The 24,123-nt window shown below is 38.8% G+C and overlaps 1 protein-coding gene across 2 annotated transcripts in view; it reads left to right on the top strand.

The window, feature by feature from the left end:
* The first annotated feature begins 1,168 nt into the window (after positions 1-1,168).
* Positions 1,169-24,123, top strand: part of epha4l (eph receptor A4, like) — a 105,204-nt gene continuing 82,249 nt past the window's right edge. For both annotated transcript variants that reach the window (XM_088346479.1, XM_088346478.1), the window contains exons 1-3: positions 1,169-1,386; positions 2,530-2,597; positions 6,503-7,166. In XM_088346479.1, coding sequence (XP_088202605.1) covers positions 1,290-1,386; positions 2,530-2,597; positions 6,503-7,166 — 829 coding nt within the window. In that variant the 5' untranslated portion in view covers positions 1,169-1,289. The remainder of the gene's footprint in view (positions 1,387-2,529; positions 2,598-6,502; positions 7,167-24,123) is intronic.

The following is a 24,123-nucleotide window of genomic DNA, read 5'->3' as shown; positions in this document are numbered from 1 at the left end:
CAGTAAAAGTAGATGAATCAAATATATTATATCTGTCAGTCTGTCTGTCTGTCTGTCTGTCTGTCTGTCTGTCTGTCTGTCTGTCTCCCTTCCTACATACCTACCTATCTATCTACCTACCTAACTACCTACATACCTAACTACCAGGGTTGGGTAGAGTTACTTTAACTTGATTACTTTTAATTACTTTTGGATTACTCCAATACCAAATATGCTAATAAAAGACAAATAAACTAAATATGAATACAATTACTAAATTTTGTGCAGGCTTAGGGAGTAACAGAATACATGGAACGGCAAAAATGATGTTGGCAAGCTGTTTGGATTTATTTTCATTTTGTTTCTGTCACATTTCATGTTAGTTTAGCTGGAGATCAAAGAGATCAAAGCCAGGAGAGAACGCTTACCACGTGTTGTGAGTCATAATTGTATTCATATTTAGTTTATTTTGTCTTTTATTAGCATATTTGGTATTGGAGTAATCCAAAAGTAATTGAAAGTAATCACGTTAAAGTAACCCTACCCAACACTGCTAACTACCCACCTACCCACGCACCTAAGTGATATTAATTCAATGCAAAAAGGCCACATCAACCTTGTCCCAATGAGAAAATCAGCCAAACGCTCTCTCAAAAAAAGTAACCACTAGGTGGCGACCTTGATCCGATGCACCTCCTCTTGGACCGTCGCGCTTGACATCCAAACTGGATCAGGACGATGCCCTGCTTCACTGCATATTAAGTGTTTTACACCCATTGCAGGTGGATGTGTGTGGTATAATTGATAAAGTGATCGCCACAAACTTTCTGCTCAACGTCAAAGTGATGCGTCTAAACTGTGTATCAAACGCTTTGTTGACAAGGCTCGGCGCAGTTTATCCTTAAATGTCACTCGGTGACCCGCCGAATTTTATGATTGTGTGGCAAATGTCGCGTGGAAATGTCACCTCGCTCCATCTATGCCAGCTGGGGAAAATAGAGTGACTTGTGTGGGGTGCTCACTGGCGTGGGGGGCGAGTTATTTGCGCACCCTTCTTCTTACCCCCCTCCATCCATTTCCCATTTGGATGGACTAGGGGGGGTGCAAGTCAGCGAAGACCCGCCTCCAGCCCGTGGTGTGCTGGCTGGTGGTTCTCTGAGCTGGTGTGGGTTCATTTCGCTGGGGAAGAGGGCGAGGGAGGGAGAGAAAGAGAAATAGAGAACAGAACTGTATTCTGGAGGAAAAACAGCAATCAACCAACTCAAAAGAAGCGCACGCACGAGAGGAGGGAAACCGGCGCAGTGATCCGAATGGCACTCATGGCTGGGATTTTGTTCTTCGTTGCCTTTATGGTTTCTGGGATTTACGCACTTGGTTCTTCGCCTCGGACGTACCCGTCGAATGAAGGTGATAACGGCGTGAGCCCCAAATCGTCTTTTTTTGTTCATCTATTTGTGTTTATTTCCCTTTATGTGGTGACTTTCCAAAGACATCCTTATTTTGCAACTTTTGCACAAAAGGGCGCACTTGGAAGGGATCCGACTGGGCTCGGACCTTACAACAAGGACTGAAAAGTTTTAATTTGGGAAAAATAATAATAATAAAAAAACTCGTCTTCTCAGTGTCGGATATTTGGGTCGATTAGACAAGGACGACTTTGTGTGTTATTTGTCCATCCGACTGTTTTTTTTAGTTCCTTGCTCCCATTTATAGAAAATGGCAATTTAGTGGGATTCGACGATTACTAACACTTGTAATGGATGAAAACATACACGCGCAATCTATAAACTTTGCCTAAAAATATGGAATGAAAGTGAATGATGTTCCGAAGGATTTTGAACTGCAGGTCTGTTAGGTCACCTCGGGAGCTATGCACAGATTTTGAAACATTAAAGCGCAGACAAAATGACATACAACAGTACATACAAAATACATTTTGTTGTTGAAAGTCACTGGATTTGTTTGCAACCAATTCAAAATGATACAATAAGGAAAGTCTGTTGTAAATTTGAATGTACAGTATTAAACAATTCACGCGTACGCAGCCCATACGCGCTTTATTAAAAAAAAAACAACAGTCATATGAGGTCGTTCTCTTGGCGCATATTTATTGCTCGTTTTAATCAATTTGTCACGTTAAACGCGTGTATCCACACGTTTTATTGATTTTGGACGATTCCAAACACGCTTGGAGCTAGGACTCAATAAAAGTCTGTGTATAGCCGAGCGGATGGGGTTTGAATGCGGTTTATGGCCATTATTCGTATTTTAATAAACAAATTTGGCATTTAAGTTCTTAATTGTTCTGTCTGTCTGTTTGTCTGCCTGACGATCTATCTCTATTTATCTATATGGTGTCTGTCCATTTATCGATTGATCTATCTCTATTTATCGATTTTTTTTCTCATAGTGTTTTAATAACCAAGTTCTTTCCCCAAACTGCCATGTTTTTCATCCCTTTTCATGGCTGGAGCTCAGTGGATTTCCTCATACTGCTGTCTTTGACAAGACTTCGGAAGGATGCTCATTTCTCCTATTTCTGCTTTCTAGTCACGTTATTGGACTCCAGGGCTGCACAGGGAGAGCTAGGATGGGTCGCCAACCCAACAGAAGGAGGGGTAAGTGTCTAAGTGTCCTTTGTCAAAACTTTGTAGTTGCTTCACTGAATTAAAGTGAAGAATTATTCTTTTTAGTCGTCTTAAAATGGATGGACAATTGCATTTCTTTTTGGGAAGGTATGCTATTGGTGAACCTGATCAGGGATTTTAGTGAGAATCCCCTGATTTGATCATTATGTTCAAGTTCTAACTCAATAATTATTAAAACCAGTCTTTATGCCTCATGTGGACATTTTAGAACCCCCCTGTAGTTCGCACTTTTATGCCGCCCAGCTATGTGATGGTCAGAGGGTTAAAACTGCAGCAGGCAGGCATCATGTTTCTTGAATAGACGTTGAATTGAATCGCTCTTTGTGAAGAAACTTTATATCCTTTTCGCCCGGTGAGTGGAAGGAAGAGGGGGCGGGTTGGCTTGAGGGTCCTCTGGAACGAAAGGATGTAGGAGAAAAGGTACAGTGGCGCTCAGCCACCAGATGAGAGAAATGACACCTTCTTTTTTACAACAGAGGGCAGCGTCGAACAGACACTGCTCTAATAAGATGTCGCTGGAAAATCGACCAATTACGGATACGATATAGTGTTTGACCGTCTGTTGGATATCTCCTGTGTTATCATCAGCAGTCAAATTTGACCAAGCACTCAAATGAAGCCTTTGATGCTCTCTGGAATTAATACTAATTAGTATCCATTATGTTATTTAATGAATATGAACCCATGGGAACGGGGAATTCCATACGGTGCTGTTTTTTATTGAACCCGGTCGGCATTCATATTCCTCCCTTCTGCCGTATAGTTACCAACAAGTGATTGACAGCAACTGTGGCAAACATGCCCCTCTTTAAAGCCAGTTGGTTGGTTTTTATTCATCTTTGACCGTCCAATTGGGGAACGATGCAGCCCTATCTCAGTTCTGCTCGATTTCCACAACAAAAGCGCCTGAAATGATGCCAGCTGACTAGCCCGGGGGACGATGGACATTTTCCGCAATCAAAGTCATGGCTGTGTTTTGCATTAAACACAATGATGCGTTCAATAAGGTTGTTTTTGTTGAGGTTCCGCACAAATCTGACAGCACAATGGTTTTCCAATACTTTTTTGTTATGGTTATTGTCCGCCTAGTTTTACAGTGATGACAGTTATACTCCGCTGGCATGTTTACAGCTCAGGACTGTAAATACAATTTTAGATGTAGGTCCCTGAACGAGGGTGCGCACAAATCGACCGCAGGTGGTGCCAGAGGTCCTGCACCTCGACTTCCTGTGAAAACGTGCTCTATTGAAAGGTTTTTATACAAACTGTAATGATTTGACCTTTTACTGAGGTCTTATTGACTGATAAGGTAATTTATAAAAATTACGCATAACCTTCTGTGCAGAATTTTCTTCTACTTTTTTGTATTTTGTTATATCAAAAACAAATTAAAAGGAAGCTAACCAGATAAATTTCACCCTGCGTTCCGCTCTCAACTATTACAGCTGGCAGCAAATATTTTACAGACCCTATGGGAAACACCTTAATATCTTGTGTCATACTCACACATTTAAGAAAAAATATGTTTTGACTTAAAATGATGCATACAATGTTCAAAACTATGTTAAGATAATTTTGAAAATTAAAATTCAATTGCATTCAACATATGCATGTGGATGAATAAAGTATCTATCTATCTATCTATCTATCTATCTATCTATCTATCTATCTATCTATCTATCTATCTATCTATCTATCTATCTATCTATCTATCTATCTATCTATCTATCTATCTATCTATCTATCTATCTATCTATCTATCTATCTATCTATCTATCTATCTATCTATCTATCTATCTATCTATCTATCTATCTATCTATCTATCTATCTATCTATCTATCTATCTATCTATCTATCTATCTATCTATCTATCTATCTATCTATCTATCTATCTATTTATTTCATGTTTACATATTCAATTCACGGTTATATTGGGAAATGTGCATGTGACCAAAATTGTTTTTTAATTCCCTCTGTGCATGCCACCGTCCCAGAATATTAGTCTGTCAAAAAGAAACATTTATAATATTTAAAAAAAACGACAACATACAAATCCTTGTGCTAAAGAAGTAATCCAAGCATCCCTATTTTATGTCTCGTTTTTCAACTTTATATCACCTTTTAAGATATAAAAAAGATGGACACACATTAGTTTTATAGGTTCTTAAGAGAACTGCCTCATTATTATATATTCTGGGTGTTAATACGTCATTAAAATATGTATTTTCATTAATAAAAATTTACTCCCTCTGTCAAGCAAAACTCGTTAATATAAAATCTCAGGAGTCTCTATTGGGACTTATTAAGTGCGAATCATAAAACATGCATTAAGCTTGGCCATTAATTAATACTTCTGCTGAGACTGAAATATTGACTAATGTTCTAAGGGCGTTGAACTGTTTCTAGTAATGAACCATGCATGCAATTTAAGTTAAATGACTTGTGAAGTATTTCACGTTTTGAATGGAGATGCATTTCGCAGGTTGTCACTTTTATATTTGTGATTGCCACCTTTGGCCTAACGTTTAAATGCTGCCAATGTGTCAAGCTTATGTCTGGTGCCATTACAAAAATAGTAAATTTACCACTAGAAGGAAGCCTATTAGAGTAGTTTTACATGACTTCAGCCTCTGAGGTGTGTCTGAAATGGCAGAGGCTGAATTGAGCCTCCTAGTGTTTTCTGATGGTAACTAATAAAAAAATGTTGTCATCGTGTCACGTAATCGAAAGTCTCAAGGCTCTTTTTTTTTGCAGTTTTAGTATCTACTTTATGAAATTACACTTATGGTTTGAAGCCTTGTATGGATGGTCATTTCATTAGAAACAAACTTTAGCTGTGTTTAGTAGTTCTTGTTTTAATTTTTTAACTTCTTTTCTTATCTATGTCATGACGTCAGAATTGGTTAGTTCAAATGCTGTTGCTATCAGCACCGATACCAGTTCCTGGTATTGCTAATCCCTTATATCGAACAATTCTTTGATGGACCACTATTTTTCGCTCTTATGTGCCGAGCATCCGGAAATGAGTACTAAAAAGCAAAAGGAAGAATATAAGCTACAGAGACTCAAAGCCCAGCCTTTTTGGAGTTTTTGGGTACCTGTAGCAGCCAGATGGCAGACAATTAGGTCAACGCTCTAAAGGTGAGTTTAATGCTATGTAAAATTAATGCAAATTTCTCCCCCTCTCAATTTCTTTGGACACAGTTTTATGGATCCAGAAAGGCAGTAAAACACACTAAATCCCAAGGAAATGAGACGTGGCCCCTCTAAAATATTACACTGTCTCCCTAGAAACTTTCTTAAAACAGGACACCCTTTAGGTCAACGTTCCAAATAATAATTTTAATATTTGACTTAAGTGTTTCCCATATAATTTTGGGAGACACGGGTAGGTGGACATTCTAGGGGGATCTAAAAGAGTCGGTTGAATAAAAAGAGACATAATTCTCATCACTATTCTGGTAAGGGGTGCCTGGTAGGCAGGTTGCATTGGCAGGACATGTAGGGAGTTGCTAAAAGTGTGTCAGTCATACTATACATTCAGGCATAATCTTAGAGAGTGGCTGATTGCACTTGGTGAGAGAAAGAATGGCTGCATTAAATACATGTGGAAGCAGCCCTTTAAATAAATCCAAGCACGAATATGCACCATGGCGTTTGTGATCATTTATATAATTATGAATCTAATGGTTATTTTGATTAACTTCACATGAATATGTATTTAAAAATTGTATTCTATTTTCTTAATAATACGAGTTTTTGAGTCTCTGGTGGGACTAATTACACCCTGGTGGCCGGCCAGAATCTTCCCATAGTGTGGGAAACACTGAATATGATGTTTTCTAATATTATTTGGTGATTCTTTTTTCACCAGTGGGAGGAAGTGAGCATCATGGACGAGAAGAACATTCCAATCCGGACGTACCAAGTGTGCAACGTGATGGAACCGAACCAAAACAACTGGCTCCGCACCGACTGGATTCCTCGCGGAGGTGCCCAGCGCGTCTACATCGAGATCAAATTCACCCTCCGTGACTGCAACAGTCTCCCCGGGCTCATGGGAACATGCAAAGAAACGTTTAATCTTTACTACTACGAGTCCAACAACGATAAAGAGCGCTACATTCGCGAGAGCCAGTTCGCCAAAATCGATACCATCGCCGCAGACGAGAGCTTCACGCAGGTGGACATCGGCGACCGTATCATGAAGCTGAACACGGAAGTGCGAGATGTCGGAGCCCTGACACGGAAGGGTTTCTATTTGGCCTTCCAGGATGTTGGCGCCTGTATCGCATTGGTATCGGTCAGGGTTTTCTACAAGAAATGTCCTTTGGCCGTGCGGAACTTGGCCCAGTTTCCCGATACCATCACCGGAGCCGACACGTCCTCGTTGGTGGAAGTGCGTGGCTCGTGCGTGGATAATTCCGAGGAGAAAGAGACTCCCAAAATGTACTGCGGAGCCGATGGAGAGTGGCTAGTGCCGATTGGGAACTGCCTCTGCAACCCAGGCTACGAAGAGCGAAATGCAGACTGCCAAGGTAGGAAATAAAAACTTTATTGGTCTGGCTTTTTACCTACAGGATTCGTACGGGTGCTAAAAATCCTTGAAAAAGCTTGAATCTTAACTTGTGTTTTTAAAGTTTGAAAGCTTTTTGAGTTTGGGTGAAGTGCTTGTAAATGCTTGAAGTTGTTACCATGTTTTCCAGCAGTTTGACATAATAGACTACACCTTAAATGAAGAAAAATAAATCAAATCTGCTAAGTATAAAGCCGACACACTTGTTCTGGGGGCTTTGCTTTGCCATTGCATTTTTTCCCCTCATGACTAACAGCAGCTGGCATTAGTTTGTATGGCTTTGTCTTGTGAAGCGTCATAGCCCAAGAAGGGGTACTGGAGAGACTTTAAACATGCCTAAAAAGGGTGTACATAACCCTCTACTTGAGCTTTACATTCATTCTCGTACCCATCATTTTCTTTATCCTTGAAGTATTTTTGTGTCAATCCGAAGGGTTTCTTTGAATTCTATCTCAGGTATATTATGCCCCTTAGCGCCCTCTTTTGGTGCAATTTTGTTATTTTCCTAATACATTCATATGATTAAATCTTACCCTTGATGCTCAAGCAACACATTTTATTCAGGGTTTGTACGGGTGTTGGAAATCCTTGAAAATCCTTTTAATTAAATGTGTTTTCAAGGTTTGAAAAGTGCTTGAATATTGGATAAATTGCTTGTAATGCTTTAAATGTTTGTACTTTTTCTGAAAAATAAAACAGACACCGCTCTCAGGTGGCTTCGTTATACCATTGCATTCAATTTTCCCTCGTGATAAACAGCAGCCGGCATTAGTTTGCATGGCATTGTCCTATGAAGTGTCATTGCCCCCTACAGGTCATGCCCAACAGGAAAGGTACATGCTACACCTAAACAGGGCACTATAAAATGTGTCTTAATGCAAGGATTATGCATGCATTATGGACATTTATTCTCGGCCAAGCAAAACATTAAGATAGTGTTTCCCAGTGGTAAATTGTAATGGGAAGAATTTCCTGCAACAGGAAATTTAAGTGACATATTAAAGTCATTACCCAACACCTTTTTGGGGAGGGATTTGTGTCAAAAGTATTTACAAACGTCTTGTTCAGGACCACAAATACATTCGCGATTTACCTAAGATCTTAAAATAATATGTCTTTATAAACACAAGATTATAAATCGTCTATGTAAATCACAGATTCACACCCAACTTAAAAAAACATTCTGCTTATAACGTTTGTAAAGGGACAGTGTGACATATTTGACTAATAGATTTTGCTGTATTGTGTCGTGAAGCATATAACGAGTGCTAAAAAGCACATGGGCGAACATAAACTATGGAAACTCGAAGCGACCAAACTGCACCATTTTTCTTTTTTTTTTTTTTTTGCTCAGCATTGCACAAGTTCTTTTTTTTGTGGTACACTTAGCAGCAATGTCAGCTCCTTCTAGGTAAACCTCATTTAAGGTATATAATAAAAAAAAATTCGCGCTATGATTATTTAAAAAAACCCACATTTGTGTGATAGTTGACCTATTAATGCCTTTTATTCATACCAATATATTTTTTCAATGAATAAAGTCCTTCTAATAACACACAATGCCCCTTTATAGTTGACTAATTAAAAATAAACAAAAGGAAAACATTTTTTTTACTATAAAACATTCGCAAACAACAGATTTTAAAACAGAGCGGAATGCTTGTGTTTGTGTAATCATCCCAAAATGTCATTGTCATGCTTGTAGTTGTGTTCTGTTGATGAAAAACCTAAGAATAAAATCGCTCTTCTGACCTATGACCCCCGTCAAACAGCCCATTACAGGATTTCAGCTAGCTGAGCCAAACGTAATTGTCCTCAAAGAGCTATTTCAAAAACCATCTCAGACCTGCATATTTTCACTCCTCTTAAACTTGCCCGGAACCATAAACTCTAAACTACATTTTTGTCTAAAACTCTGCAGTGCCATTAGAAGCTTCTGCCCTGGAGTCTCAAGGGAGAAATCCTGCTGCACAAACGTACAGCACAGTGGGTCCACTAATTACTTCATCTGCTCTCATTATTACGTCTTAAAGAGGACATATCTGGCTGAATCAACTTATTGGAGCATTCGGCCTTTTAAAATACCAACTCATCACTTAAAACACTGTAATTTGTGAGACCACTCGGGAAATGGCTGGGTATGTACACCTGTTGGGGACCATTGACTGTACATCTGTTTTCCCCACAATGAGTTTATTACAGTGATATAATTAGCGTTTATCAAGTAAAAATCATTTAACTTTGTTTTAAATCAGTACTGAGACATCAAGCCTCTGAAACATAAATGGGAAAATTAACATTTACATGCCATTTGCATTGATTATTTGATGGTGCAATATAATGGTCTCTCAATGGATTAAGATGAAAAAAATACATATATTTAAGAGTTTGTCTGGTCCTTGAACACACCGCGATCCCCGGGCAGAATGTGTCTGGTTGTTTTGCCTAAGAAAGAAGTAGTTTTCGTGAGCTGTGCAAATTGCCTCCACCAAAATGAGAAATTGCATCCATTTTAAGATAGAATCACATTAAAGCCTACTGTTTAGCACGAAATGTTGCAAAATCAAAAGATACTGGTCCTTTAGGTACTATTTTTATTATCTCACTCAGAAAAAAAGGAAACCATATTGTAGAATAAGTAAATCAATACTTAGAATAGATTAAACTCTCTGCCAGATTTTTGTAGATTTTCAATGTTAATGTTGAAGATTTTTTATGGTATAGCAGCCCAAGTACCGATATCAGGTTTTGATTCTTTGGGCGATACCGGGATCGCCTGCCCCTGTGTTTGTAGTGTAGTGTACTCCCTCATCCCAAATTTTGAATAGTACCACCTCTACCAAGAGTTTACAGTAAACTAAAGTTTATTCAGTCTTTAATATTGAACATCTGCAAAGGAGATTGAATAGGATTTTGGTTTGTGATTTTGATTATTATACTTCGCTGTTGTTTGTTATTTTGACTATTATGAACGGTTTACATCAGTCTATCATGACTATTGGAAAATAATGCTGCTATCAATTGATTTTCATATCATTAGGGGTGGTCTGCTTTTATTAACATAGGATATTTTATAAGAATAAAGGCCTTAGAGAAGGGCTTTTAGAACTGATTTAGAATCTCGCATTATGGGAGTGTTTTAAGGTCCTCTCCTGTTCTCCTTGCAAGTGCAACAAAAATGATTTATTCTCTCCGTATTTTGAGTGTCTACCAAACCTTAAACTTATTATAAGTAAAATATTTTGAATTTTCTTTATTACATGCCTATATGTGACAAGCAGTCTGCAGTCCCACTCTAGCAGTTTTGGAGAAGAAGTATTTGCTTTTCAAACTGAGTGCAGTCTGTTCCCAGTTGGAGGAAACAGTTCTCAGTCGACAAGAAAAAGCACTCAGATTCTGCCACCGTATTCGACTGGTGCTGTCGGCACACCACCCACTAACTGTTAGTGACTAACATGCCCCATAAGCACAGGGCCTCAGCCGTGAGGGGTCATAGGCTGAGCAGGGGTGATTGAACATGGAGCAGACAAGGACGCCTCTCCTTATTTATGGGGAGCCTTTATCTGGGACTAATTGCATGACAAACAGGACTCGTGATTTAGGGGTAGCGCTGGCTGCTTGGGGAGCCCCTGGAAAAGCCATCCAAGTGGTCACAGATGGTTCCGTGTGACTACATGTGCTTGTGCTCCCATACAAAAAACGACTGATTCGGGTTGTCAGAAAGGCTTGTGTTTCTCTCCCAGTGAGTGATGGATTGATGGCGGGTTGAAAAAGGAGACCGTGGCTGGTTTTTAGTTACACACTTTAAATGGATGTTAAATAGCTCTGACTGGAAATTGTTTGCTCCAAATCAAATATGAGAACCACGGTCTAATTTTATGAGGGCCCTCTTTTGCTCAGCCTTTAAATACTACAATAAATCTCTTTAGTTTGAGATTTGAAAATTACCTACACTCCAATAGGCAATAAAGGAAGTGGAAAGCAAGATCCGATGAAGTATGTGCCCTCGTTTTAGTTGCAGTCTCTTTACTGGCAGTGTTGCTTCTGAAGCCACATTAACCATTAAGGCCATATCAATCTTGCAATGTATTTAAGTTAGCGTTGTCGAAATTGGGCTGCACGACAGCTATTCAAGAACATCGGAAACATATAATGCCGGTTACACTTGCCTGTGCTCAAGTGACAAAAAAGGTTAAAAGTCAATCAATAGTTTCAGGCATTGATTAGTGTTGCTTGGTGTGGCAAGTTCTATGTTACAATTAGAATTAAAGTTGTCTTTATTGTCATTGATAACAACATGGTAAACATTGTTTACAGCGAGATTACCAAAAGCACTCCGAATTAGATAAAACGTCAGGACAAATAATTTATACATATTTGTAAGCTGTGCTTGGAGACTGGCCTACGTTTTAAGTGCATCAGAATTCAAGAGCCATTGTAGACATAGACAGAAGATATATGAAGTTTCAATCAATTTGTGAATGTCAATCTTAACCCTGTGACAGGATATTAAATATGTTTAAGGGGTAATTTCCGTTTTAAAGATATTTTTACCTGTTTTTGTGGAATAAAACCTGCATATGTACAATAAGAAAATTTGTGTCAAATATGGTAAAGGGAGGTGAAAGAATAAAAAAAAATGGAAGGCAGAAGCGCAACTCAATCATCAGAATGACCCCCTTTGCTTTTTTTGAAGTCACTGTTATGGTGCCGCTCATGAAGCTTCCTTAGCTAAGCATCAAAACCCAACCGGCAGCCTCGTTTCTGCTTACGTTCCCTGCACCGCCTTGGTCGATTTGTAAGCAGGCTGGCCACCCACGGAAATACAAAGGCCTTTTAAATGTCCTTCGGGATATCGTGCCTGTCATAGACATGGCCCAAAAAGTCGTAATCCAGACTCTGTCCCAAGTTTATGTGTTCCTGGCGACTATCGGCCAAGCATGTGTCAAGCAAAAAAAGTAAGACAGATAAGAGAACAGTAAGAAATAGAAAAGTAAATTAAGAGCATTAGCTGCTGCATTCAACTGTCTATTGCAGGGATGTCAAACTCAATTGCACAAGGAGCCAAAATTCAAAACACACTTAAGGTCGCGGGCCAACCAGGATAAACATTTATTGAACACACTTAAACTGAATGTTTTTGGAACATAAATATGAATAAAAACAGACAAGAATATTAAATTTAAACCTTAAATCACTTATACAGTATTTATTATTTTGCTCTATATAAAAATAGCTTGTTAAATTATGCAACTTAGAACTTAACTTCAACAACTTAACATTAAAATAACATTCAAATTCCTTTTCTCCTATGTCAATGTATATATTAAAAAAAAACTTAAATATCCCAAAAGATTTTGCTCTCCTTAATATATCTCCTGTCAAAAGTAGAAATATGAAAATGTTACACAAATTATTTTGTAAAAACGTCACAAAATTCTGAGAACAGGGAGCCTGGCGTGCTTACCTTTGGCGCAGACGGAGTAGGGCGAGAGATGGGAGGGAGTGTTTGCAGTTTTTGCATAGCTCCACCCATCCCTCCCACTCACCCAATCAAATAACTAAGTTCTCTTCTGGTGTTTTGGCGTATTTACAATTTGTTCCGTGGATTCATAAAAAAGTATCTGAACACTGAACACAGATTATATAGTGAGCTTTTATATAAAGGATTCTTTAGCGTTGTACAGCCAAAACGTGTTTTTTTCTGTGTGATACCTTGACTGTAAATCGTAGTGAAAACGTGCCCTATATATTCTGAAAAGTACTGCTTTGTAATTCAACTTTGGTTTGGCTTTGCGTGTATCTGAACAGTATCAATTCCTCAAGTTTTGAACGAGATGGTGAAAATTTGCATGCGATTAAATTTGTCTCTCAGCCATATGTACTCATAGAAAGAGCTATATATGGCTTGCGAGCCATAGGTTCCCGACCCCTGGTATATAGTATAGTATACGTCATATGTGAAGGAATAGGTACAGTGACTAAAACGTCAGAATATGATGTCCAGGGATGAGACGGCGTTGTTCATATTGACGGGCCATTAATAACAATAATGTAAAATGGTCTTCCGGGCCGGATACGATTACACGGCGGGCCGGATGTGGCCCGTGGGCCGGGAGTTTGACACATGTGGTCTATTGTCTGTTGATGCCTCTGCAACATCCATTACAACCTGGTCGTTCTAGAATGGGGTTTACCAAATTTTTACGACCATCGTGCGCACCGGAGCTGGTTTGATTTCTGTATTTAATACGACAGAAGACGAATCCGCATGGCCGCCTGCTTGGATGATGAGGTTTTTTGAGTTTCCTTGCCATAATGTTGGTATCAGATCAAGGGATGTAATGGTGGTCTGTGCAGCCTTTATTAAAAAAAGGATCAAGGGCTGCACAAGAAACAAGATGGAATATAATGAAATAAACTTAATCATATTTTGATTAAGCCAAAGGATAACTCACTTTCTCATTTAACAAGAGACGATACCCTACAACGGATTGGGCATATTTTTTGACTCAAAGAGCCATGAAAGCGAAATATTTTTGCCATACAATATATTTTAAGATAAAATTCAACAAAACCCCCATCATCTCTCCAGACAAAAGGAAATCCTTCAGCACATTTTATTTCACTGTGTGAGCTTTATTGATTTGATCAAATTTACGATACAATAATAATGCCAGGCCCTGCGTCCCATATCAACACATGAAACACATTTTTTTCTCCCTCGCACACATACTTAAAATAATTCAGGCTCATTTTAACCATAATTGTTGTTGTAAATCAGGGTTTTAAGGTGCGAGCATAGTTCTTTTTAAAAATGTCACAAAATACTGCAAATGAGAAGGATACAGATGCATTAAGGGGAGTGTGCTATGTGTGCAGATATTCTCATGCCTACAGCTCACTTAATCAAATTGCTCTGGGTCCTTGGCTGGCGTTTTGGGTATTTACTGTTTGTTTTTTGGGTTTTCATCAAAAAGTGTCTCGACAGTGAACATGGATTATTTTAAGGAGCTTCCAGATTAAAAAAAAAATATTTGGAAAAGTACAGCCAAGTCAGGGTATGTTGGTGTAACACAGTGATTGTAAACTGTAGTTCAGTATACATCCTATATATTTTGGACCGAACAACCAGCTTATTGTGTTTTTTCGGCTTTGCATACATTACAATTGGAAAGTCACCGAGAACATTACTATGGCCCGACGTTTATCCTTGGGCCTTATGTACTCATGAAATGAGCCATATCTGGCTTGTGAGACACATATTCCTAACCCCTGCCTTAAAAAAGAAATAGAAAATTGCAATTGAAATAAGCAAAATTTTTAGCCAATGGGGTAATATTGTATTTTGTGTAGTGCAGGGCAGGATGAATGGGCTTTCTCTTGTCATTGTTTGGGGAGGGAATCAGACCCCAATGTGACTGGTGGTACTTACTGGGGGTGTGCGTGTGAAAGAGTGGAGGGGTTTTTGGGGATGGACCTCGTAGGAGTTGCATTCTCCACCCCTGGCAGGGGTCAAAGGTGATCCCCTCGCGCATCCATCTTAGCACTGTGTCTGACAGGCTTGCGGATCCAGGATTGATTAAGACATCAGAGTTTTGACAGCTGTGTAGAGTGTGTTTCTGTGCTCAAGGTGGGCCCATAGGCTGCAAGCGAGAGGGGCAGCCAGGGCACGGGGGTCCAAGGGGCCCCTGATTAAAAAAAAGTGGGGACTCTGTATGTTTGCATTTAGGATCCTTTTCCCTGCTCTGTTGTGGACAGGTCGGGGTCAGGGTGTCCTCTCGCTCCTCATCTGGTGGCGGGGTTCATACTTTCGGACGGATGTTGATATGCTGGTGGGGTTGGGCAAGGATTAGTGGACTACATGTGTCACTCTGGGGTGATGAGAATAACAATTTGTCTCGTCGGGGAGGGAGAGTACAGCAAAGTACTCTGGCAGCAATTTTGGTTTCTCCACCATCATCATCATCACCATCATACTTTGTGTGTTTGTTTTGGGTCGACCGAGCAGGCTTTCTTCTGTTTATGTTTATGAGTGTTTGTGACAATTCCATCATGACTTCCATTCAACACGAAAGGGGCAGTGTGTATTAATGGTTATTATTAATGTTTTTTTTTTATTATTATTATTAATGGTTAAAACACTTTACTTATTAAAAAACAATATTGCTTGAAATAAAATGCAAAATTACCTGAACTATCATACAATCATGATTTTTTAAAAATACTTTTAGGTCAAGACATGTATTTTTATTTTACACAAGATCAGCCTCACCTATGGGGAGCTCACATAATTATTCGCCATCTTATTGAGTACCTTAAAAGCAAAATAAAAAACTTGCAGGGCAAAAAAGTGAGAATGGTCACTTTGAGTCTCTGGTTCAAAAAAAAACAACAATTCTATTATGACCTCTATTCAACACAAAAGGAACTGTGTGTATTATTTGGCGCTCCTCCAATCTTTACATAAACAATATTGTTTGGAAAAAAAGGAAAACTACATTTAAACTACTCATAAATGGAGGGATTTGCATTTATTTTGCTTAACATGTACTTCACCTAGACCAGGGGTTAGGGAACCTTTTTAACCGAAAGAGCCATAAGAGCAAAATATTTCAAATTTTTTAAAACATATACATTTTGAGAGAGAGCCATACAATAAATATTATGGAGCCATAACCATACCATATATATTATTAAAGAATAATAATGCCAGAGCCTGTGCATCATATCAAACCTTAAGCACCTGGGTCATAGGGGTACCACATCCTGTGTTGTGTCTTGGGTAGAGCCTTGTGGCGGCCATCCTTATCATGGCCGTTATTTGGGGGGTCTTATCACTGTTTTTAAACACTTGAATAGGACCCCAAAGGTACACGTCTTTGCAACCCTAATACTGCCTTAGAAACTTGTATCATTGAAGCTCCATTAGACGGAATAAAGCAACGACTTTTTATAGTGTAATACGTGCCTGTAATATATCATGATTTCTTACATAAAACGTAAATGAGCCACACTGGAATAAGTGTTACTTTTCATTTGGTTTAAGTAAAGATGAAGCTAAAATATTGAAAACGACGAGTCCATCTTTCAGCAAAGAAGACTACAATTGTTTTTTTAAAGTAGAAGAGACAATCTTTCGGCATGGAAAAAAAAGACAGCACTCATTTTGTGCAAAGAATAAGGCACTGTTTTCCAACATAAAGATATGACACATGTTTTCAGTAAACCAATTCTATATTTTAATTTTTTTTTTTCAAATAGAAAAATAAACAAATATACTTAAAATAATCGAAGTTGTCATACTAGGGCCATTGATCCCTGCCTGAGCTTAGTTTGGTCCAGTAACATAAGTGTGGGCTAAAGGGGACTGTGGAGTGGATAAAGTCAGGCTTCAGTACTGTTTAAAAAAATGCCCTACTGTCAGTCCACTCATATGTGACTGATGGCAGTTTTTCTTTTGAAGTATGTTTCTAACCTTAGTAGATAATAAATCTGTTAATGTGAACAATTATCTACCTTGAAAATTGACTCTCAAGTCCAAAAAATACTCTAATGACATCCACTGGTAAATGGCTTGTCCCGAATGTTTCACAAAATTAAAATTTGATAAGAACTCATGTACTGACTAAAAGTACAGTCCAGACTGCATATAGCATATGGAGTTGGAAGTGTCTACTCATAATTATATTTAATTTCAATGTCCCTGCCTGCAAGCTTCATGGGGATAAAAACCTGAACCATGCATTTTGGTCCTACACTCCCCACTCATACAAATTAACCGTCCGTGTCCTTTTTTCTGCGTGTGCTTGTTTTTACTGGTTCGGTCTGCTAATTCAGATTCTTTAGACATTGTTTAATTTATTTTCTTATTTTTCACTTTACCTTTTTTACTTTTCTTTGTCATGTATTCATTGTCAAGGACATTTCCTTACTAAGGTTACCGAGCCCTTTACCAGCTGACTTTGGGCATGTGGCAGGGGACACCCTCGACTGATTCCCGGCCAATCACAGGGCACACGTAGACATAAACCCACTTATACACACAGCCATACCGAGGGACCTGCAAATCACCCTGCAATGCATGTTTTTGGGACGTGAGAGGAAACCGGATTGCCCAGTGAAAACCCACTCAGGCAAAGGGATATCGTGCAACCTTACACAGGAGGCTGGTAGTTGGAATTGAACTTGTGGTATAGCCCTGATCAATAACATGCTCAAAGGGCTGTACCAATCACCAATACAACATTCCCTAATCATAATCTCAGCATTGGGCAAATCTTCGCAATGTTTCAAAGAAAGCTATTCTACTTATATTCTTTGCATATAACTGGAATGCCAGATTAGGATCAAATATGACACCTACATTTTTTACCAAGTCACTCTTGGTGACATTGCATTTATCAAGGTTCAGGAAGGTTTATTTTTAAAATAGGAACGTGGACATGTTTTGAATAACGAGATGTTTTCAATGTTGGAAAATGACGGCGATATGGAACATCATCATCACCTGTCCTTGTTTCCCTAACTTAATGTGGGGGGTGTTCACAAATCTAACGCAGTTGTCCAAACGCCAGCCAGTTCATACACAAACCTTTTGTCCACCCTAACAACAGTTCTCACATCCCAAAATGACATGTTTTATGTTACAGTCAAGTAGACCCATATTTGCAAATATGCAGCTCCGATGCACATATTAGTATGCGTTCACACAAAGGCTTAGACACTGAGAGCAGAGCGGAGCCCAACAGAGTGGAGGTGAATGTACTCATCACTCACCCTGCCATCAGAGAAGCTTGTTTTGTGCTGCTGAATAGACACAAGGGATCCACCAAACCAGAGCACCAAAGAACAACATATGTTGAATGGAAGACAAAACATTTTAAATCTAATCTTGCATTGTCCCTAAAATCTGTAAATATTAGTAACTTGCTATGAAAAAAACTTGTTTGTCGCCTATAGGATAGAAAAAAGTCTCAGCCTTAATGTGCATAGGCTTAAGTGGTGAAGAGAAGGAGGGGCGGTATGAGTACTGGTGGTAATTCAGCCATCATTAGTTGAGGTGCTGACATGTTTTTCCTGCATGGGATGCTGTCCTGCGCATTTGTTTCTTTCACAGTCACTGACACTCACCACCCTCTCTTTCTCCTCCACGGTGCCCTGTTAAAGGCAGGAAGCCGTCGGTGATGGAGCGTGACCCGAGCTGATGGCTTTGCAGCTCCCACAGCGCCCGCTACCCAGCCTACAATGTGCATATGCTTCCAAGTGTAAACATATTTGGCTTGCATGATGCTGGCACAGAAAGGGAATTCTGCTCAAATGGAGTGGAGAAGATGTGGCCATTTGTAACACGCTGGTGTACAAATAGTTTGTTTAAATAAACTTGCAACTTAAAAAGGAACACATACAGTTGTTCCCGCTTTCTATTTACAGACATATTTTTTTGTAGTTAGTTGCGCAGGTTGGGATTTTTTTACTTACAACTCTTCCATGCAGTCTTCCAAACTTTGAACTATAATCTTGAATTACTTAAAGATATTTTTAAAAAGATGTACCACCATTTTTTGTATCTTTTTTATTTTATTTTCTGTATGTCACGACCAGGCAAAGTTAAAATAAATGGCAACCCAATTGAGATGCTTATTTTAAGGATATCAGCGACAACATGTATTTATGAATAAACAAACATGTATACATTTACAAAACCCCTTTTTTTCTTTTTTTTTAATTTATGATTTAGTTTTCTTAACGATGCGTTGTGTTACATAAACAAAAGATTGAGTTAAATGACTCATATTCTGGGATTTGGAGGCCCTTTCAAACTAAAATATAGACATTCATATAATTAAACCTTTCTTTTGACACAATAGTGATGCCTTTTTTCCTTTTTCCTTTGCAATATAACTTCATTTTTCAACTTGAGTTTAACATATCATTAAAACACAATTGATTGCACTTCTGGGTTGTGCTGTCCCAAGGTGCAACATCTAAATGAAATTAAGAATACAGCCAATCACATTAGAGTGATGAGACTGCTGGGTCATCCTGTTGAAAGAGAAAATAAAGAATGAAGATCTAATCATCCTGTAATAACAACTCACCGTCTCACTGTCATCATTTTGCGCTTGTGCTTGCATAATTTCCTGTCAGTCAACTCAACTAATTGGCAAGATTGCATTTTTATGCAAAGCAGTTCAGCCTACAAAGACTTATTAGCACATTGAAAATTTGACAACTTACATGATGGATGTTTTTACTCTGGCCTTAACTCAGCATACCCTGTAAAGACATCGAAAAGGGGAAGGAACACAATTTCAATCTCCTTTCCCCTTTTCCGTCTTTTTGAAAAGCATCCCATTTGAAGCTCATGATGGGATGGGGTGGGGGGCATTAAAGCAGTCAGCAAGCAAATTAGCATGTCAAAAGGCCCGAATCAATACCCTGGCTGTGCCATCGCAAACCGGCGGTTCTTTTAATCCTCTTCAATGCCGTTCCTCCATTCCTCCGGCTGTTTTCCTTCTTTTGCTTTCATTTTACCCTGCACTTGTGCACACTCTTCTCCTTGCTCCCTTGCCCTTCTTTTCTCTTTAGCTCACATTAAATTTGCCAACCCCCTACCCTGTTTCCTTTTTCTCCTTCACTCGTGAGATGGTAAGTGGAGAAGGTGTTCATAAAGTGAGACGGGCTGAAGTATGGGCAGAGAAAGAAGGACAGAAAGAGGGAGAAGTGGCCGACCATCAAATGGACCTGTTTTTTTTTCCTAGAGAGGGCCCCTGCGATGGTCTTTGTTGCCAAAAGAGGACGAGCTGCCTTGAAAGTTTGCATGAAATTGAAACACAGGGAGGGAGGTGTGAAGACCAAAATAAAATAAACTCACAGGACAAATTGAAGTGGATTGAGATTTTGTTTGAGTCTGACAACTACTTTTCTCAGTCCTTGAGAAGTTGCTTCATGAATACGCAGACATGGTTTAAGTTCATACCATAGGTTGGCACATGCTTTAAGAAGTGCAAGTTTTATATTTCAGCTTAGAGTGTATGAGTAAATCACCTGTGAGACTAATGTGTTTACATACCACTGACAGACAAAAAGCAACAATTGCCTAAACTGTATATAGTCTAGAATATAATATAATACAATTGTCTTTATTGTCATTGATATCAATGTTGTGACACATTGTGCGCACGAATACCAGACATTTGAGAGCATTGTGTTCCAAGTAATGTGTGTCATACTAACTGCAAAAAAGAAAACAATGCTAGAACATTTTGTTTATTTTAAGATTAATTTATCTTGTTTAAAACTATCCATCCATCCATCCATCTATTGTCTGCGCCGCTTATCCTATGTAGGGTCACAGGGGTTCTGGAGCCCATCCCAGCTATCTTCCAGCAGTGGGCAGGAGACACCCTGAACTGATGGCCAGCCAGTTGCAGGGCCCTATTTAAAATAGTTTGAACTTATTTTTCTAGTCAAATAAGAAAAATCATGAAATCATGCGCGCACTATTGCAAGAAGGCAATATTGGATTATACTACAATCAGAGCATTCAAAATATTCATGTTTTGTTAGACCGTGAAAATGAATTGTGTAAAAGCAGGGAAAAGTGATGATGCTCTTATTCGGGTTCTAATAAACTGATTAACAGGAGTGAGCTACTCCTTCTAGTTACGGAATTTCAACACATTGCTTCATGCGCATGCTGTTCATTCTTTGGCTTTTTTTTTCATCATTTCCGACGCATTGAAATGCAAACAAACTCCGGATAAATGGTTAAACAATCCTCACTTTTTCCACGTTTGTTTCGGTTACTACGAAAATAAAATCATAACTTATTTAAAGAGAAATGCAGAAACTGTCTCTTCATAAAATAATTATTCCCAATCAGGTTCCCATGTAAATAGGGCTAGTCCTTGTCACTGGTCATGTATACTGTTTATTCTGATGAGACAAAAACCCAAATTCTTATTTCGGACCAAATATTGGCTTGATGTCAACAAATAACTCATCGTTGGACGGACTGATAGTTAGAGATAACTGTTCCAGTTACCTATACTGATACGGATGATTTTAATAAGGCCTGAGTTGCACCAATGGTCAAGACGAGGAGCCACTTTTTCGAAATAAACCTATATGAGATGAACTATAACGTGATTGCTTAGTCTGTCAGATTTTCAGTTACCTGTCATCAAACTGTCTAGTAAAATGATTGATAGATACAGTATCTTGTGTACATCAATATTTCTATATTAAAGTCAAAATATCACAATCTACATAAACAACTTCAATTGTGTCCCAGTCTGAGATAGGAAACTGTCCAGCCCCACAGCTCATGAGACGCATGGCCAACTTTCACTTAGAGTCTGACAATAGGTGGGCGATTGCAAACACCTTGAAAATCTTTCCCTTTCTTCGGCTGGTTTCTATTTTAAGCTCTCTCCATCTTTCTCTAGTGATAGGTGGTGGTCTTCAATATGATTCCGTTGTCATCCATTTTCCCCTACTTGCACGATTTGGTGACCGAATCAAAGGCTGCTCTGTGGCAATCAGTTAGCTCTTATATGAGACACACAAAAACTGCAATAAAAGGCTTCTCTGTAATCTGATGAGCACTGGTTCAGGACACATGATCCATTTTAATGAACTCAGACCCCATTTGTAAACACTGCAGGAGTTCGGCATGCAACAGTGGTTGATTATCCCGGGATTTGAACGCAAGGCTTTTTAAGGATGAATTTCATAACCTTATCTAATTACATAGTTTAATCACACTGCAGAGTGCATCTGGAAAAATGTTGCCTTACCTTTTTGTTCAAGACAAGGCAGGATCATTTTGTAATATTTGTGGAGATTGGCCAAGAAGAGAGGGACCATGTAATGGAGGGACTTGTAGGCCAGTTTGAATCATGCCAGTCAAGCTATTGGAGGATGACGTATCCTCTCGATACATATATGTAGATATAGTTTTATTGCTGTTAAGAAGAAAAAACGACAAACATCAAGATTCTTTACAACCGAGAATTCTCAAGGACAAAAAGAGCATGCACACAAGATAAAACATGCCTGTGTCCTCAGTAGTGTATTTTTTTGGTCTTTTCTATTATGTTGTTCTTTCGGTATTACAGACGCCTCACGACTTACGTACATTCAACGTACAGATTCCAGCAGACAGGATCATTTTTTGAGGATGTCAAAAAATATCTGGACATTGGTGTAAGTTATATTTTGCATTGTGTGCACCTTTTTCCGAGTAGAGGACAGTACTGTAGTTCTTCTTCCTGCCGCGTGGCGCTTTGAGAGTTCACCCAGCATCCACACCGAAGAAGAAATCCGGCTTTTATTTTCTGGTTCGTGTGTAATCATAACAACATGTACTGTATCGCTAGTGCGCTAATAACTTTGACGTTTTTATTGTTTAATATTTCGTGCATCAATTCAATTGGTTGGTGTAAAGTGTAAGGAAGAGGTGAGCCGTTTCTTTTGAAATGAAAGTGGAATAAGAAAGTTTGATGCGTTTGAGAAAATGGTCGGAACGTTTTTTTTCGGCCACTTTTTACCACGGTGAAGGATCTCTTGAAGTGCATCTTCCAAAAGTAGAGCATATCATTTTATGAAATGTTTATTTTTTAGTACAAAACAATACAGGTTATTTATACAAGGCTTAAACATACTTATAAAAAACTTAAACATACATAATATAGCACTGAAGCAACTTACGGACAAATTCAACTGACAAACAATCATCCGGAACCTAACTCGTTCGCAGGTTGGGCAGCGTCTGTACATCCAATTTGACCCTTTCGTTTTATGTCATTGTTTTTCTGGGATCCTTTTTTTTAAATTTTTTTAGTGCTTTGTTTTAAATAATCGTTCAGTTTAATTGAGTCACTATGACTGTTTTTATTATTTTCGAGAAAGGGGTAAATCATCTATACATTTCAGGTTTTTAGAAACATGAGAACAAGCTGCATACAGATTTTACGCACATTTACATTGCCTTTAAAAACCTGAGTATATTGTTAGTTTTTAGGGGGCACAACTATCTTGAATGTAGTTGAATTTAACAGCATTACATGAAAACTTGTAGATTTTTAGTTATTAATTTGGTCCCGGATCCTTGTATCGCCTGGGTTCTCAATGCACCACTTTCTTTGGTGTGCCTTGGACAAGTACAACCTGGTGGCGCCCATCCTTCTCCAGGTCATTTTTTGGGGGTTGCCGTTTACTCCCCACATTAAAGAAATTGTACCATTGTCCATGGGTACAAGTAGCAGGATAAAATTTATTATTTGACTCATTTCATGTATATAGTGAAAAATACAGTCAATGGCATTGACGGAGCGTTTAAACTGTGAACAAGAGGGAGCTGTATACAGAAAGTTAGAGAACTGTATTGAAATACATTAGAAATACATAAATAGTGGTGATTGGAAAGGTAGGAGGGAGATTAACCTCAAGAGTACTATTCATGGAAAACCAATTGATTGTTCATCGAGGAAAAGGAACGGGGCTTAAGATAAATGGTCACTGTCGATTTGTAATATGAACAAATCTCAGAGTTCCAGGTTCTCTGTACCCTCTCTACAGGAAAGTGTAAAATGTAATTTGGGAACATGTAGGGCTCTCAGAACTGGGGGATCCAAAGCTGCAGATCAGTGACCAAAGGCAGAGGTGTGTCCATGCAGGGGCACGTCTCTGGGATTAGACACCATGATCCCTTCTGATCCCCACTGAGCTGTCAAATACTGCTGGAAGGCAACGAGGAAAGCCACAATCCGTTGCAGGCACACTATGTAGGGATGACGAGAAGAAAAAAAAACAATTATGGATGATGGCTCAGAAAAAAACTAAATCAGTTGAAATACAACAGTTTCCTATTGTACGCAGTGCTGTATTGGCGATGGTCAGGAGGTGCAGTG

The sequence above is a fragment of the Urocampus carinirostris genome, chromosome 10, assembly GCF_059441175.1.
Source record: "Urocampus carinirostris isolate Australia breed hairy pipefish chromosome 10, RoL_Ucar_1.0, whole genome shotgun sequence".
Taxonomy (NCBI): domain Eukaryota; kingdom Metazoa; phylum Chordata; class Actinopteri; order Syngnathiformes; family Syngnathidae; genus Urocampus; species Urocampus carinirostris.
This window is presented reverse-complemented; position numbering and strand designations above follow the sequence as displayed.